At 44.4% G+C, this 17,100-nt stretch overlaps 1 protein-coding gene across 3 annotated transcripts in view; it reads right to left on the reverse strand.

Moving 5' to 3' along the window:
* Positions 1–17,085, reverse strand: part of LOC118778657 (AT-rich interactive domain-containing protein 4B-like) — a 46,063-nt gene extending 28,978 nt beyond the window's left edge. For all 3 annotated transcript variants that reach the window (XM_036530288.1, XM_036530278.1, XM_036530269.1), the window contains exons 1-2: positions 16,926–17,085; positions 14,307–14,366 (exon numbers count right to left, since the gene is read on the reverse strand). In XM_036530288.1, coding sequence (XP_036386181.1) covers positions 14,307–14,312 — 6 coding nt within the window. In that variant the 5' untranslated portion in view covers positions 14,313–14,366; positions 16,926–17,085. The remainder of the gene's footprint in view (positions 1–14,306; positions 14,367–16,925) is intronic.
* Positions 17,086–17,100: the final 15 nt, after the last annotated feature.

Here is a 17,100-nt window from a genome sequence, read left to right on the forward strand (position 1 = left end):
AGCAACCACCAGCGACAGATGCTGCGTGCCAAGGTTAATCTCAGAGCAGAGGCATGGTGAGGACCCAGAGCCGCTGCGGTGGACAATCAGTCCATTAACGTAAAGGGGGATGGCGCCCCCCAGCTCAGTCTTTCCTTCATGTATCAGCCATTGTGAAAGATTTCCAAGGCTGTATTCCACTGCAACAATACTGCAGAGCACCGCCTGGCAAAAAGTAAAAAATAGGAGAGGGGCTGGGGAACTTCTCAGTTTTTCCGTTTCTAATCTTGACAGCTGATTCAATTGCATTTTTTTTTTCTTCTTCGAGCAAGCTTTGCGTGCGCCACATGAAACGACCTCACGGGGATAACATGTTCCACACCCCCCACCCCCCCAGCCTGCCGCCATCGTAGATCACCGACACAAACAATGCCAAAACTTTCTGCGCTACTGACAGCGCACAATCCACGTGCACCTTACGAGCGCTCAGAAAACCCACCCAATCACAGAGCATCACAGCTAACCAATAGGTGCTTCAGAATGCGGGACACCGCATTTGAAGACCGACAGGAATACAGATGTCAGGTGAACAGTTTGCCTTCCGTCGGCGGGTGGAGGCAAAATCCTCCCCGGAGAAACGACTGTGATGAATGTCCACTGTCAAAAGCAAAATCTTCTACCTGTACCCGAGACAGGGGCCTGAGCTACCCACACATTCTGCACACCAGTGAGTCTACAGATCAAGTGCTACGAGTGTAACTAGCTTGGACGGGCTGGACAGCAGGGTGAGAATAAAAGGTCAGCTCTGTGGCCCAGCAGCTCTTAGCAAGTGTCACCTGCCACAACCACAGTACCAGCCACCACAGCAGATTCATAGGGGGAACCCATTCACTTGCTCAACAGACCTCCTTGTGCCACTTTGCACAGGAAAAAGACACTTGACCAAGAGGTGGAAAATAGTGTTTTACTGAGATGACGTGCGCCAGATGGACTAGGAAAACCGCACCGCCCTAGAGTATCCAACGGCCAAATCCAAGTGCAAACCGTAGCGTTCCACATCAGAGCCTTACTGAGTCTCTGTGCCTGATGACAAGTATTAACCAGTCCCACTCCAATAAAGGTTTAGCGTCTCTAGGTTTTAGTAATAGCTTTAAGCTGCAGGATATTTGGCTTCTGTGCAAATGGTCGGGAACACAATGGAGCCATTATTTCTCTGGGAAATGCGCTCACACTCGATACCCGCCAATTTGGCTGCCAAGCAATGGGGATATTAAGAGACTTACTCTGTACTTACACAAGGGGTGGCTGGAGCAATAGATTTTTCACAATAGATTTTTGACCCTGCTGTCTTAACAGGGGTAGTACAAGACAACTCAAACACCAGCATCGTATCAATCAGAGAGAGAGAGATGCGATTTGGAGGGAGTGGTCCCAAATAAAGCGCACCATCAATTTGTGTGCAAGTGTTGAACAGAGCGAACGGGACATTCTCTCTGTTGACCCTTGGGACGCAGCAGCTAAGGGAAGGACTGCAGGACAGGCATGCCCATGCAGTTGCGTTTTCTTCATGCCCCCGGACTTCACATAGAGTGGAACCGGGCCTTGGCTCACGTCCCACGGAGATGTTTCCATTTCATAAATTCGTAGCTCTGAGCTATTGTTTCTTCTATCCAGCGAAATTAAAAGGACGAGCTTTAGGCAGATGCCTGAAAATCCTCAGCATTATGAGAGGCATTTCAAGCCTCCGTTTGAACCTTTTTCTTTTCTGGTGAAACATTTCGTGATGCAACTGCACGTTGCGCCTCAGCGCCATATCCACAATGGTGCTCCTTCACTTTTATGTCAGCATGGATGCGCGTATGTGCAAACATCTGCCAGAACCGACAGGAAGTAACCATTTTAACACCACAACAGGAAGTGTCTACTGAAGCTTGTTTTAACTGGTTTTAATAAAGCATGTGTGCTTTGTGACACAGGCTGCCTGGCTCTGCGTGTCCGTGCTGCGGAGTCAAGGAGAGGCTACAGAGGCCCGGTCCATCCCTCAGTCAGGGCCTCCTCATGCAGCCGCTGTAATTCCTCTACCACCAGCACTGCCTCCACCACCAGGCCTCCAGCTAATCGACAAGAAACTTCCTATGGCAGCCACTGTCACCTGCACACGGCAAGGTCTGGGCCCGGGACCTTCGCCATTGTTTTTTCCAACAGAGGTGACATCACTGCGGTGCTTTCCAGAGACCGTGGGGCTTTCCAGAGACCCTCTTTAGCTGTCTGTCAGGCATACCTGGGGGGAGCCAGTGGGCAGTCTACTGCAAATGAAGCCAAGCTGACGGTATACTGGCTGACGAGGGAACCAAGAGTCAAGACACAGTAGATGTGTTATTAAACAGCTGGGAGGAGCTGAGCAACACTTATTCCTAGTTAGTTAGGCATGGCCTTGCTTGCATAAAGCATCAATATTTTGCGGTGGAAAGTAAGCATGCCACCTCTCAAGCTGTGTGACAGATCTGTATATAATCAACATCATCTGCTGTGACCTTCTAGTTGCGTCTACTCCAAAACAAGGATAACAAAAGCACAAGAAGTTTGCGCCCCGTCATAAACTGGCATACAAACAAACAAGTCCGACGAGGGACCTGGCTCACTTATTAACAAACAAACCCGCCATAAGCACGTGTGGGCAGTACCAACAAGCTTAGCCCTACAAGCGTTCCAGGGTCAGGAGCTCTAGAGCGGTGTCTGAGATCAGCTGAAAGGCAGCACCGCAGACTTCGCAGGGAACTACGCAGCTATTTTACTTCACCCACAAACTAATCCTGGTCGATTTAAAATTCATATCGCACGACGCAAACCCTACGTTTGTTCTACCCACCCACGGCTTCGGTCTGCTTTCTTATCTACTTCCAGCCGAAGCCGACCCTGCTGCGCTCAGTCCTGTGTGGGTATTTCCTATCCACAGAGAGCACCGCTTTCTAAGAGCACACCGGCAGAAGAACCGAAAGGTCCGTACTCAAACAGAAACACAAAAGGGTAACAACGGGAGGTTAAACACAGCACTGCACAATTCTGCAGCTCAGGCTTTGCCAGTGTTGACACAATGGATTGTGATTATATGTACACCTACGGCTGACTTTGATGTCATCAGCAGTTCAGAGATATTCTAAATGTAGCACATATAAGTATCGTGAGGTTAAACAAGAAAGGCGCTTACACACAATGTCAACAGTATGTGAACGAGACAGAGGCCCGTGTACAGATATTTACAAAAGCATTTTAACAGGAATAAGCAAAAGGAATTGCGCAACTGCTGGGAAAATGTACATTCCCTGACACCTGTGCTTCGTGAATTTCCAAGCACTAAACCAAGTTCACGTAATTTGACCTTGTTTACTCTTAAAGCTGCAGCTACATACTCTGTACACACAGGTCGCAGAAATGACTAATACCACCATCTAACCCTAGGCTGTTGTTAAATAGTAGAAATACGTAATAAAAAGTAAAAAGAACCTTAAACAAGAATTCAACAAGTCATATGAAAGAAGAAACGTGGGGCGAGGCATCACAGGGTATTCAATAACAGTCAATCACAAGGCCAACAGCCAGGTGGCAAACTGTCAGAGGGGAGGGGAAGCTCTGCGGTGCTTGGACTTTATTATAGAGTCTCTGATGCTGCTCCGCTTCCGGAAGGAAGAGAGCAGGGGGTCTGCAAACAGATCCGGAGCGCATCCGTAGGCAGAATGTGCCAACGGGCATTTAGCAGGCATCTGAACCTATCACAGTGCCTGATGTAGGTCAAGGGGGAACCCAAAAAAAAAGAGATTCCAATGCCCCTCACCCTCCAACTGCATTCCAAATCTTTAGCAAGTCACGTGACTCCATGTTAATACTAACAAAGCTTTAGTTGGAAAAACAACCAACCCTGCTTGCTCTGAACATGGACATTATTTAAGGTTTCATTTTATTTGCATTTGAGTTGAGACCTTCATGTTCCAGCTGTAATGTTTTGGTTTGTGACTGTCTAACACTTACTTAATGTACTTTGCACATGACTTGTGCCCAATGGGTCAGATTCATAATTGGGGAAATGTACATAAAGGAGCACTCTGTCAAGAACAATTTGATTGTTTCTTACTCATAAAATATACACACGACTGAATATACACACATATCCCCATTTATGATTCAGATTATTCCCCCCCAAGAGAAGATGGAAAATTGTGTAACATTAATACTGTGGGACTGATGCTGACAGACACCAAGCATGCATGAAAATCCATGGGAAATACCTGTTATTACGCTCTTAAATCTGACATAGAATTTACAAGACTGACTGGCCTTCAGAGAGGAGTACACAGTTGCAATGACAAAATACTGCTGCACAATGAATGTTTTTGTTTACTACTATTCTTTACCAGCACAGTTCTTGGGGAAACACAGAAGGTATCCGAGAACTAGTTTACCTGTATACTGTGGTTTCCGATTTTCAAATACAACACTACAGAAATACAAGACAATTAAGGCTGCAAATGCTTACAACTTGCCAAAAATGACGGTAAGCTAAAGACAGCACTGCCTTTAGCACTTTATTACCACGGCTGTTCCGCACATCTTCAAAAGACAGAAGTTCCTTTATTAAAACCTTCCAGAAAAAAATATGACTGGCAGATACGGAGAATGTCAAAGCACCCTTGGGAAAAAATAAGTCCTCAACAGAAACTAAATCTAAGATACTCTTCAGATTTTTTTTTTTCCCAAAAATAACTGCCTGAAAAACACACACACAGCCCTTGTTTTTGAACTTACATGGTTCAGATAATGTCACAGGGGTTTCATCAGCCTAGCAGGCCTACATTCAGTGATTTTTACGGACAGTTTCCGAATCCATGCATAAAATGTAGCAAAGACAATGAAACTACCTCTTCCCTAGATCATTAAATACGTATCTGCATCAGTTCTGTTCTCAGTAAGAAATGCATCGGCTCATTAACTACAGTAGCTCAGCTCAGGGACGGTGTTGATCGGCTAGTGCTATGTTCCCTTTTGAACCCCATTCGAAAAGAAGCCGAGTTGCTGCCACACTCACGAGAGAAGGGATCGCTAACGGCACGTTAGCGAACGGCTGAGCAAGTACTCTGTCTTCTGAGGCACACGTGCACATCAAAACCAGGGTTCAACGCCGTACGCGAACTCTTGTTTCCATTTGTATTCTGGGCCGCGTACACCGAGCAGGAAGGGCTTCCCCTTAATACCATATGCACGAGATCAATAGACCGTGAATACACCTCTTGAGCGAAAGTTCACAGAGCCGGCTTGTGTGCGGGATCGCATCGATTTAAATCGGGTGCTATGCAGATCCACCGGTCTTTGGGTTAAAGGGATATGCTTATGTAATCGGCTGTGTGCACTGTTTAAAAAAAAACAGTACAAGCAAGGAATTAACGTCACAACTCACTGTGGGAGCCGGCCCATGTGTTCACTTTCACACAATGATGTGTGAGGAAATTGCATAACGCGGACAGAGTTTGAATCGAACGGCAGTTTTGCTTCGCGCTGTCCTCATGAAAAGTACAAGGTGAGAGCTCCCACTTCAGGATCCGAGAAAAACCACAAATGTTTCAGTGTGAACAAGACCCAACAGTATAACACTGAGCGGTATGACACAAAGAGAAACAATAGACTGTTGCTAAAGTGCTGTTCCACTTTAGCCAGCGATGCACCTCTTATCTCAACGCAAGAATCAGACAAAGTGTCACTATGTCGCACTGCTCATCATCTTTTTCCCTCAGGCCATAGTTAGAATAGCCACGGCAATAAAGGCGCACTGACCTCAGGCTTAAATGTGTAACTGGACTGGCGAGCCTCTGTCAATCATCAGAGCTGATGCACTGCAACCGAGGATTCAAGGGGCATCATTTTCAATTGACCTCAAACCAGTCAACCCATGAACCAAATATGCTTAACCTTCCACAGAAACACTAGCTATACAAAGGATAGAGAACAAAACGACAGCTCAACAAACACCAAACAAGAGCTGCCAGCTTCTACTCCACTCGCCTTCAGTCAGTGACATCTCTCTGGTGGCCGTCCCCGAAGCGCCTTTCTCGGATTACATCTGACCCGTCCTCTGGACACCGCAGAAAAGGAGACCTTTCAGCAAGTCGCGGACTCAGCGGAGGTAGTGCTGGGAGCCAGAGGACAGACTCAGGAGGGGCCTCACTGGGTTTGGGTATGGTGTCACACAGACCCTTATGCACTCATGTGGCAAGTACAGGGACAACGTAGCAGACTTGAATCCCCCATTAGAGTAAGCATCTGTGCTCAGGTATTTTCCTGCCTGAAACAGAGGCAGCAGGGAGAAAATGTGGTCCAGCCTAAAGACCTACTGAACGGTGAAGTACTGCTGTATTGATTTTTAATACAGTGGATCACAGCAGCAATGTGAGGAGCCAGGCTTTGCATTATTAAAGCGATATTCACCAGGAAAGCACGAGCTCACCTTTATTCCTCTGTATTCTCATGCCCCGGTGGTCAGGCAAATGGTGGCCACTCGACTTCAATGGCCGTGCCAAAGCGGCCAAGTCAGGGTCAGGCCACCTAATCTCAATGGAAGTTGGCCTGATAACACAGAGAACCCTGCCTCCTGTGACACCTGAAAGCTCTGTACACCAGCCAATGCCACTGCCCTGAGGACAGGGTGTTCACCTTCCTCCCGGAGAGAACACAGAACATCCCAGCATTTCATTAGGGCGTCCTCTCTCACTGACAAACTGGAAGTAAAAAAATAAATAAATAACAGCGGAAGCAGATGACAGTTTTAGTGCAGTTTTTTTGAATTAGATAGCGCCACACCTGCTAGAACCACGGCCAACTTAAGAAGACAATGCAGGAATGGCAAATGCAGCAGAGGGTACTTCAGGACATCCAGTCAATTCAAGTACAAGCTCCAACAATAACGTTTCAGTGGCGGCTGCAATGTCTCAAGGCATGAAACTGGCCAGTGCAAAAGATCTCTCTCTCTCTCCGTTTCTAGCCCTCAACAAACTTCAAGAACAACTGGGCCAGTGAGTTAAGTTAAGCTTGTGGGCCTTAGGAGAACTCGATGATGCCTGGTTGACTTCAGCGACCACAGATGATGGGCAGCTGCTATCCAATCAGCCTGAACTCTGTCTGCAATACACTGCCTCTCATCCACGCGTAACCCCACGATTACCCACACCCTTGCCAATTCACACCGCATGTCACCGAAACATTCTCCGACAGTCTGATTGCATCACATATTCTGCCGCACGCTGGCCACGCGGTTGGTGTGGGATGACGGCCCCTCACAAACTGCTTTACGGCCTCTTTTTTTTGTCGTTTTTGTTTTTTTGTTTTTGGGAGGGAGGCTGGTGGTTGAGAATGCTTCTGTATGCAGTGGATGTTCTGTTGATGCATCACCTGAACAAGAAGCAGTTCTGACCAGTTTTCTCGATGAGTGCCCTTTTAACAATATGCAAGGCAGGACTCAGGAGACAATCCACATGCGTTATGTGAAGCCAAGTTGTTGCTTGCAAGGTTCACCCCCCGAGAGATATTTGCCAGGACCAAACTCGCAATTAGGCAGTGCGCAAAATAGGTCAACGCAGCACATCAAGCTCCTAATGTCAGAATGTTTGTAGCATGAATATGGGCTGGCTGACCATTAGTCAGTGGGGCCTTGCAGCCTGCATCATTACTGGCATGCATATGGACTATAGTTCCCTTCCCTAGTACTGCACACAAAGCAGCTTCCACACCGATGACTAAAGCCCTCAGCACAACTTTAATCAAATACCAGTGAGGGTCAGTGGATGTGAGTCTGGGCTCTGACCTGTGAGTCAGACTAAAATGCTAGGTAGGGCACTGCTCCTATCACTCAGGGAAAACTACCACTGCAAAGCTGTCATTTTTTGTGTTGTTTCTTTCCCTTTAAACACGCCCTTCTCTCACAATGACCAAGCCTGCATTTACAGAACAATCAATTGCGCGGAGCAAGTGGTGTACGGTCCTTCTCCCTCTTTGCAACTGTAGGAGCCAGACTAGCATGATGTGCGGCCAAAGATGCCTGACCTGGCACAACACACATCATTGCTTTTTCTTTGCATTACCTGCAGCCAGATCTGTAAAGCATGATGTCATACCAAGTGTTTAAGTCTGCCCAGACGGAGAAAGCTGCCTAGACTTTGCTTTCAGAAAAATGACTCCATGCTATGCTTACCTACTCCAGGTCATTTGTTGAAATCTCTTTAGATATTGTTAGGTCTCAATGCAGTGGGCATTTTTCAGTTTTCAGTGTCTATGGAAGTGACAACAAAATAGCTTACTGATTCAAGTTTGCTGTTGAGAATGCCAAGGTAAATGACAGTAACAATCCGAGCTGACATGGGTCATCATGGGGGGAAAGCGATGGAAAAACACTCAGACCTAATTGAACCACGTGGACCTGTCTGGTTCAAGTTCTACAGCTTAAATCAGGTAGGTATGCATGACAAATTCTCGTTGGGCTCCAACAGTTGTAGCAAGTCCAGTGGGCCTTTCTGGAACTTGGACCTTTATGACCTGCCATTAGAAATGGAGAGATTCAGAAATGGAGTATGTTAAGCTAGTAAAAGAAACCGCTCAGGGAATATTCTGGTGGCAATTAGTAAAACATCTCTCACCTATACCTATCACTTCATTACACCTTTTATTCTGGCGGTACCAGGATCCAACAGCATAAGAGACAGGCAAAGACAAGGGAAAAAGAGACAGGCCGTTACAAACCTGCTTTACTGCTACTTTAGGGTGCAGTCACACTAGGCAACAAGGCAACCGGGCCTAGTGTGAGTACGCCCTTAGAGTGGCTGCTGCTCAAAGTCAGATTAATGGACAGACTTCTGTGTTTGAAGGCCACTTGTCAGGGTAAAGGCAAAGGACATGCATTTAACACAGCTGGTGCAGGGAGCTCAGACGTTCAAACACAGAACTTCACACCCTTTGTTCATCTTGAGCCCTTCTCTGCCCCCTCCCGGGCAAAAGAAAGCTCTTTCTTTGCTTCATTAAACCAGAGTGAGCCGTGAAGTTCGACCACAAACCACAAAACCACAGTGATTAATGGAATGGGAAACCTGTTAGAAGTCAGGTAAAGACAGCTCAAGCTCCCTCAGTTTGTCAACCTGGAGGGAGATTCTCCCCACACCCCCACCCAAAAAAAACCTGCTTGCACAGGTGCCAGCATCACATGAACCACGTGTATCGGTCTGCAGCTTTAAAAACGCAAGAACAAAACCTACGACGCACAGCCAAATCAACTCAGCAGGGCCCCGTGGAAAAAAACAGACGTTAAGACAGATTCAGGGCATGAAAACAGAGAGGGACATTTCTGAGCATGCCCAGACAAACTATTTTGATTGGGACAAAAGTGAATATTTTGGATAATGCGGACACTGAACATGTAAACATCGGCACAAACACCCTTCCAGCACCAGGCAATGAGTCCATCCAAAGCATCTCCTTCCCTTCCTGGTACGCTTTCCTGAGCCACACCAGGAAAGCCAGGTATTCCACAGACGAGTGGACCCACGAACTGGGGTGCGAACTTGCAATTTCACACAGGCAGCACAGATTGCAAAATGACAAAAACTGGCGCGTCTGCTGCCTATATACGATTGGCCAGCAAAAAGGAAACGCAACTAATGGGAGTCTGAAGGCAACGCTGTCTGATATCGTCAGAGGTTTGTGGAAGGTGCTGCCGCCATCTGTGAGGACATCTAAATCCCACCTGACAAGACAGAAGAGCTCCAACGACTCCTAGTGAAACTCTGCCTCCAAAAGAGTCTGAGCATCTGTGAGTGTTTAAACAACATAAGGGTGCCGCGCCAGACAAAGTAAGCAGGCGGACATCACCGCGGGGGCCAATAACGAACTGCAGCGTGCTAAATACTACCAGAAAATCACTAGTAATAGAGAAACGTAAAAACATCATTACTGATCATTTTACTATTGTATAAGGCGATTTTTGTATACACTTTTATATCAAGTCATAAGCAATCCACAGTCCGATACACAAAAACCAGTATTTATTTTTGTTATTTTAACCAAAACACTACAATGGACACTATTCAGGTGCACCTGTGTTAAATATAATTTGTTCTGGTGAGATAAATATGGTCAAACGCGGTCAACTGTTTGGCAAATAAATAAGTGTTATTTGCAAAACAATTTACCACCAAGCAGAACTGTTTTGTACAAACAAAAGTGAATACTGGAGAAAACAGACTGATTTCATAATGCCCTGGTTGCTCACACCTTAGGCGTATTCACTTATTACTTTTGTGACAACGAGTTAGTATAGGCATTACATTTCGTTTTTTATCGTCTAAAATCTAAAGGATGGCAAAAGGCCAGCACAAAATCTGCACTAAAATGTGCAAACACCAAAGAACACCATCATTTGCTGGACAGAATGTAAAGAAACAGCATTTCACTCTCACAACCTTAGCTATCTAGTGTTCTCTCCAAGCTCCAGGGTCTCCAGCGGTTGTAATACCAACTCTAGCTCTGCAGGATAAGGTGACAGGCAAGTCAATCAAACCACAGACAAGACAGCATGATAGCACCACACATTTCTAAAAACTAAGCGATTTATTGATTTCATGTTACAGACACATCTTTAATCCCAAGTACACTCTTGGCAGCAGGCTTTGGGAAGACCCGAGCTAGCATATTGGTTAACATCGCAAGGACCTGGCTCACCATCTCAAGGCAGAAGCACCTGTTTTCAAAACTGCATGGAATAGCTGCAAAGTTGATTCAATAAAAGGGAAGCTGCTAAGTACAGTAGCTTGTTGGTGTTGTGTTATTTACTTCGAGCATATAAAGGGAGGGCAAGCTTTCTGTTCTGAGACTCCAAAGTGCTGAACAGTGAAGAAGAGAGCATGTCATGTGGCATCTTGAGCAGAGCTGATAAAACTTTAAAGACAGAACATTATTATTTGCCTTTCTGTCTTTCTTAAAACAGAGGTTGTGAAGGTGCATAAATCACAGCGCTGGCATTAAGTTCCTGGGGCCTTTGCTACACTGATAAGGCAAACATACTGATAGGGGATAAATGAGGTTTTTTTTTTGTCTCAGTGGGAGGTGATGCAGTCTTGGGCCTAGATGCACGACTGGGCGCAAGGCCTCAGTGTTGGTGCAGAAAGCCTATCTGATTAGGCCTGTGACTATGTCCTGATAAAAGATAGCTGGAGCTTGTCACCCACAGAAACCTCATTCACTGGCTGCAGTTCACCAAGACCGTTTCACACAAGATAAAGAGTGCTTCACTTGCACTGCAATAGCACTCAAAGACAAAGCTTTCCTAAACTGTTCGAGAGCAAAAATTTTTCATAAGACATACTTCCTTGTCCAAGTGAACATATCCAGGTTTCACCACACGGTTACATCATCACACCGAGCACCTGTTGTTCAGAGACTATACAACAAAAGACCATTCAACTGACGATAAAAATTGGTGGCTAGGGGGCTAATACAGTAATTAGATGGCTTGAACGAAGGGAAAGCAAATCAGATAGTATGAGTATAACCTGAATCTAATAATGGGTGTCATTCTTTGGGGTTACAATGAAGGTGATCACCTATAGAGCAAGGAATGAATCACCCCACCTTCCCATTTAATCACGCCGGCATGGGTTTCTGAGTCGAACAAAGCAAGAGGTGGAAGAAACCAGAAAAACTTTCACGGAGGAATGGGGAAGACAGTAAAGGAAATCCATTTAAAGGCTGAGGCTCTGGACACCAGTGTCTTCAACACCAGCAACATCGGAAGGTAGCTGAGCTGCACGTTTGGCGATCGAGGGAAGTGTTGCGTAAACACTTAAGGGCATGAAATAGGCCAGTATCTGTTCTGAAATCAAGTGTGCCTTAGCTACCAGAAGCAGAGTAGTCTCCTTTACTTTGTTCTTTAGCAAAGCCTAAGATGTCACAAACAAAAAACACCAACGCTTAAACAACTCAAGATATTGATAACATCATTCAACGGTAATGCCCGACACAAAGCTTAAGCGTGTTGATAAATTTTTTAAAAAATGACAGTTTTCCTTTATTTATGCTCATTCTGTGTCATGGAACACGTTACATTTCAAGCACAGCAAGCACTCACTGCACAGTGTTGCCATCCAGACCTCGGCGCTGAAAGCTGTTGAAATTCTTACCCAGTCACTTAATTTAGCTCATGAATAATCTTACAAAAGGCACTGCCCCTCCCTTGTGAGGAGATTCTGGGCTGGATGAAATGAGGTTACTTACAGTAACTGTACAGCCTCTCTGTCTGGTGCTTCCAATGTAATACACTGTAATACATTGGACGCTAGCTGTTCTGGCCCTGACCCTCTGCCAAAGCTTAATGAGCCGCTCAAATATCTTCCTTAACTCGCAGTTACATGGCAGGACCTTAGACGCAAGAGGGGGGAGAGAAATAAAGCAGCAAAACGAAGACCTAATCCCGTAAGCCACACAAAACAGAGAGCAGATAACAACCAAGGCGGTTGTTGGCAATAAGCAAATCTGTGGGCACCCACAGAAACAAAATCAGTTGTCTTCCAGTTCTGCTCGACTGAGAGGGCCCCTTCACTGTTGGAGAGTCAGGACGCATCCTCCTCACTTCTGACTCACTGGTTCAAAGAAAACAATTTCTTTAAAGAGGAGGAACAGAAGTCCTTCTCTGCTGAGATCCATCTAGACAAAGGGACCACCTATGCATTTATGAGGTGAGCCTGTTTCTTTGCATCCATAACCCCATTTTGAATCTCTGCTCACTATACTGCAGAATTAACCAGAGTGAATCATGATGTCAGCAATGCCGAACCCCTTGTGCTTTCTGCATTACGCACAGGATAAAATCCAAAAATATATATCTGGGACTTCAACAGCCAAAACAGCCAACTTCATAAACCCCACCTGCTCAAAGTGAGGTGAGTGCTTGCCACACAAAGAGTCAGGACTTGTAACTGTGAGAGACTCTCTTTGAATGTCATATCTGTGACAGTCAAACAGCTGTAGGTTTTATTAGTTGAGAAAACTTTGTGCAAAGTCAATGTTGGAGGAACCCGTGCCCTGTAAAAAAAATAAATAAATAAGGGAAAAGGCACTGCTTTTCCTGTCCTTCTTTCATGTCAGTCAAGTGGCCAATGGGACAAGTCAAGCAGGCAGGAACCAGCAGCCAGTTACCATGGAAACAGGGAAGCTTAGCCTGCTTCTTGGAATCACATTGTCACATTCCAAACACAAAGTAGCAATGGTGAGGCACCAACTTTACTCCTTGGTAACAAGAAAAAAAAAAAAAAACATCCTCGCCAAGCGTTTTAACTGTGCATAGAAATGGAATCCTGTATGCATACATGACAAAAGGACCGATGTCAGGAATAAACAATAAGTACTCTTATAGGATAAAAACATATATAATCACAAATCAGGATCATAGTTAATATTGTATTGCAGCAGACTTAAAATAACACAGTGACACTGTCTGTATTTTTTTTATTTTTTAAATCTACGGCAAGACAGACTACAATGAAGAAGTTACAGATATAGTCAAATTATAGGATTTCTTAAAAATACCTACACTGTACATTAACAGAGTAAAAAGCTAAACAAAGAATGTAATCTCTGTGAACAGATGGGTATGGCTGGCTATAAACAATGTACTGAGAAGCGACATGCATAATTAAAGTATTCGAAAGGCCGAAAGTTGAGTCAATACAAAGTACAACATAAAATGTGACTACATGAGCAGCAAAGTATTTTAATCAATGAAGGACGCATTGAATTTAAACAATGTTAAAAGTTTTTTTTCTTTGTACGCTAAAGACTGGAATAAAACAAACGCCATGAATAAAAATTATCTAGTACTTTTTTTGGGTAGTGCAGTTAGCTCACTGTAGCAAAATGGGCTATTAACATCTTGACACCTGTAGATCTCCGTTTTAGTACCTGGAAGCCCTACAAAAAGCACTACTACTCTATGCTGCACAACATCAATGTTGTTATGCCTATTTTTTCACTTTCATAATGAGGCTACACCTACACAGCAAATTTATAAACAACGGGAAAGCAAGCTAATGTCCGTTACTTAAAAATATAAATGTCATTCGCGCTGTGAAAATACATTCATTTGCACTTCCAGGAATAGACGCTTACAAACATCAAAATAACTTTTCACAGTGTCATAATTCGGTTATTGACGAGTTCGTGTAATGGGGATTTCCCGGTACTTTGCAAGCCCACAAGGAAACCGCAGTTAAGCTTTCGTATCAGAATAGCATTCATGCCCTTACCTTCATTTTCGCCCGAGACTCCTCTGGTCCTGTCGAGGGAACGACGTGGCGAGCCCAAAGCTGGAAAAAGGATGTTTCTAGTTAGGGGATTAATCAGGAAACTCCACTTTCTTCGACAGCGAACAAAATAGTATGCGCATGAACACAAATTGTATCATCTCTTGGGGCAAAAAAATACACCGAAGAACAATGTTTTCCAGCGCAATGGCAGTTAGGAGTGAGCGAATTGCTGCACTCTATAAAACTCATATTGTTTATGCAGTGCGGCCTGGGAAATTAATAACTTTAATGCATTTTGAACTGCACTTATTCGCTGTCAAATGGAGGTACGGTTTTGAAGAGTCCGTGAGTTTACCAGAGTTCGCCAACATTTTAAAGCTCTAAATATCAGTAGGACAAGGCACACAATAGCAGAAGTGTTGTTATAACTTACAGATCCCGCTATTCACCGAAATACCATAAATCATTCCAATTAATAAACGTTTGCAGTAGTTTATGTAATGCTCTCGGATATCTCTCTTTAGCTTTAATGTGATTGTTTGCCCAGTCTGAATAATAGCAACCTCCTACTTAGCCAGCTACAGTGAAACTAAAACCCCCGTCTTAAAAATGAATGGCTAACTATGGTACAAGCGAGGGCCACTCGGTCTAAAGAAAACGCCAGGCTGAAATCAATTTAAACGAAATAAAGAAAGGCTGAAACCGAAAAATAAATCCTTTTACACAGAAACAGGTTGAAAGGAATACAGTCTTCTGTAATGTCTACTGAATGTCTATGTTGCCTGCTGCTCGTAGCTACGACCGAGTGCATGACGCCATTGCTGTGGCATAGGCGAAACAGTCAAACAACAATCCGACAGTATACAGCAGGTATTCGAAAAGACTAAAATAACAAATCACATGCACACATATGAACACATTTTATCATACCAAGTTTTGACTGCAAATTTCAACAGCCGTTTCGTTTGCAAGTATTAACTAGGTGACACATTTTGTCCATTTCTCCGCACAAGAGAAGCTAGCTGCTACCAAGCTAGCTGTTATCGTATCGCAGAACGGAAAATACGGTGACATTTTACAGAAGTCCGCTTTGCACCAAATCAAAGCAAACCAATGACACCATTTCAGGATACGAAAAGCTGTATTTGTTAACTCATGTCAATACAGTTGGGTACTTGAAGTTATTTCCAAGTGAATAAGTGAATCCAAGTGCTACTGTATTGAGAATGGTTTCCGTGTCCATACGAAGACATCGCTCTCTTTTCAACTGGAAATCGCTGACTACAACAAGCTAGCTAGCAGCTAGCTAAATGACTAGATATTACTTGCTACGTCTAGCCGTAGCTCTCGCATCCAAAAATATAGCGTCAAAACACGTCCGAACAAGGCCAAACTGAACAAAGTGACATTGTAGCCATCCTAAGTAGCTATTCACTTCGTAAAACGGGAGGGGTTATTTGGCCGCAGAGAAACAGCAACACAATCTGCATGTGCTGTCTACTGTTGGAACAATCAATGTCGCACCACATAATTTAATCTAGTCGTTACTACGTTAACGTTAGCTCATTTATCGCCAGGTTTTGTTGTAAACTGCACCTGTCTTTCCATTGCGAAATTAAAAAAGGGAATACACGTACGTATTCTATCTTGCAAACGGGTTTTCTCTACTTTCTCTTCAGATAGCTGTATGATCACGAACTACCGTTAACGTCAGCTACCCGACTAGACAGCTAGCTAAACAGGAACATTACAGTGTCAAAACTATCCTGCATTACTGGATATTTACGTTTGCTTTGTGGAAACGAGAAGGGCTTGGAGAACGGTTTTCCAGCGGACTAATTTTACTGTTAGGAAAAACAGCAATGCCACGACAAAGTATCAAGGCTAGCCAGTCAACAAAACACCACTCAGATATTGCTAACGTTAGCTGCCAAGCAACAATAAAGCGAACACCCAACTGGTAGCATTAGTTAGATAGCTAGCTGTAATAAACTACGGTCAGCTAGCTAGACCTTAGGTACATATTATTATCAACAACTCCCCACAATATCCTCCGTCGCTCCACGAAAACAAGTCCTGCCTGAGGAGCACACAGAAGGACAGTTTCTCTCCCGAATCTCGCTAGCTACCGCATTTTCAATCACGATCTGGCTCACTTAGACCTTATGTAAGGCAAACAGCCTTTTCCTCAATGAAATATTTGATGCAAGTGTCGTTTTCGGATCTACGTCTGCTCACCCGTAACGGTATTGTGATACACGAAGACAGATTATAACTTGATAGCTAGCGAGCTAATGCCAGTGTAAACACAGGAATACGAAAATGGGGATAAGATTCAAATGTCAGCTCGCCAGCCTGCAACATTGCCCAAGAGTATGTTGCTCTCCTTTTTCGGCTTTGCTCTTGAAAGTCCAACAAACTCACCTAGTTAGCTAGCAAGCTACCTAATGTTATACCTTTCTGCTTCTGACATTCAGTCAGCTGCCTAGCAAGATATTATTGCAGACTAGTTAGTTATCTAATGATTATCTGCTCGACACCTCTGGAAATGTATGAATATCTAGCTAGCAATATTTTGTTTGGCTAACCAAGTCTAGCTATCAAGATTACATTTCTTACCTACAGCTGTGAGGTCAGTCTGTGGGATCTGTTTTTCTTTTCAGAGTTGTTGAAATAATTTAATCCTCCATATAATCGAACAAGTACAGCATTGGCGTTTTTTATTAAATCCCCGGGATGTTATTAGGATGCGAATCCGGTGAGATCGCTCCTTCTCCCGGACCCCTTTTCTCTC

The sequence above is a fragment of the Megalops cyprinoides genome, chromosome 1 (assembly GCF_013368585.1).
Source record: "Megalops cyprinoides isolate fMegCyp1 chromosome 1, fMegCyp1.pri, whole genome shotgun sequence".
In the NCBI taxonomy this organism is placed as follows: domain Eukaryota; kingdom Metazoa; phylum Chordata; class Actinopteri; order Elopiformes; family Megalopidae; genus Megalops; species Megalops cyprinoides.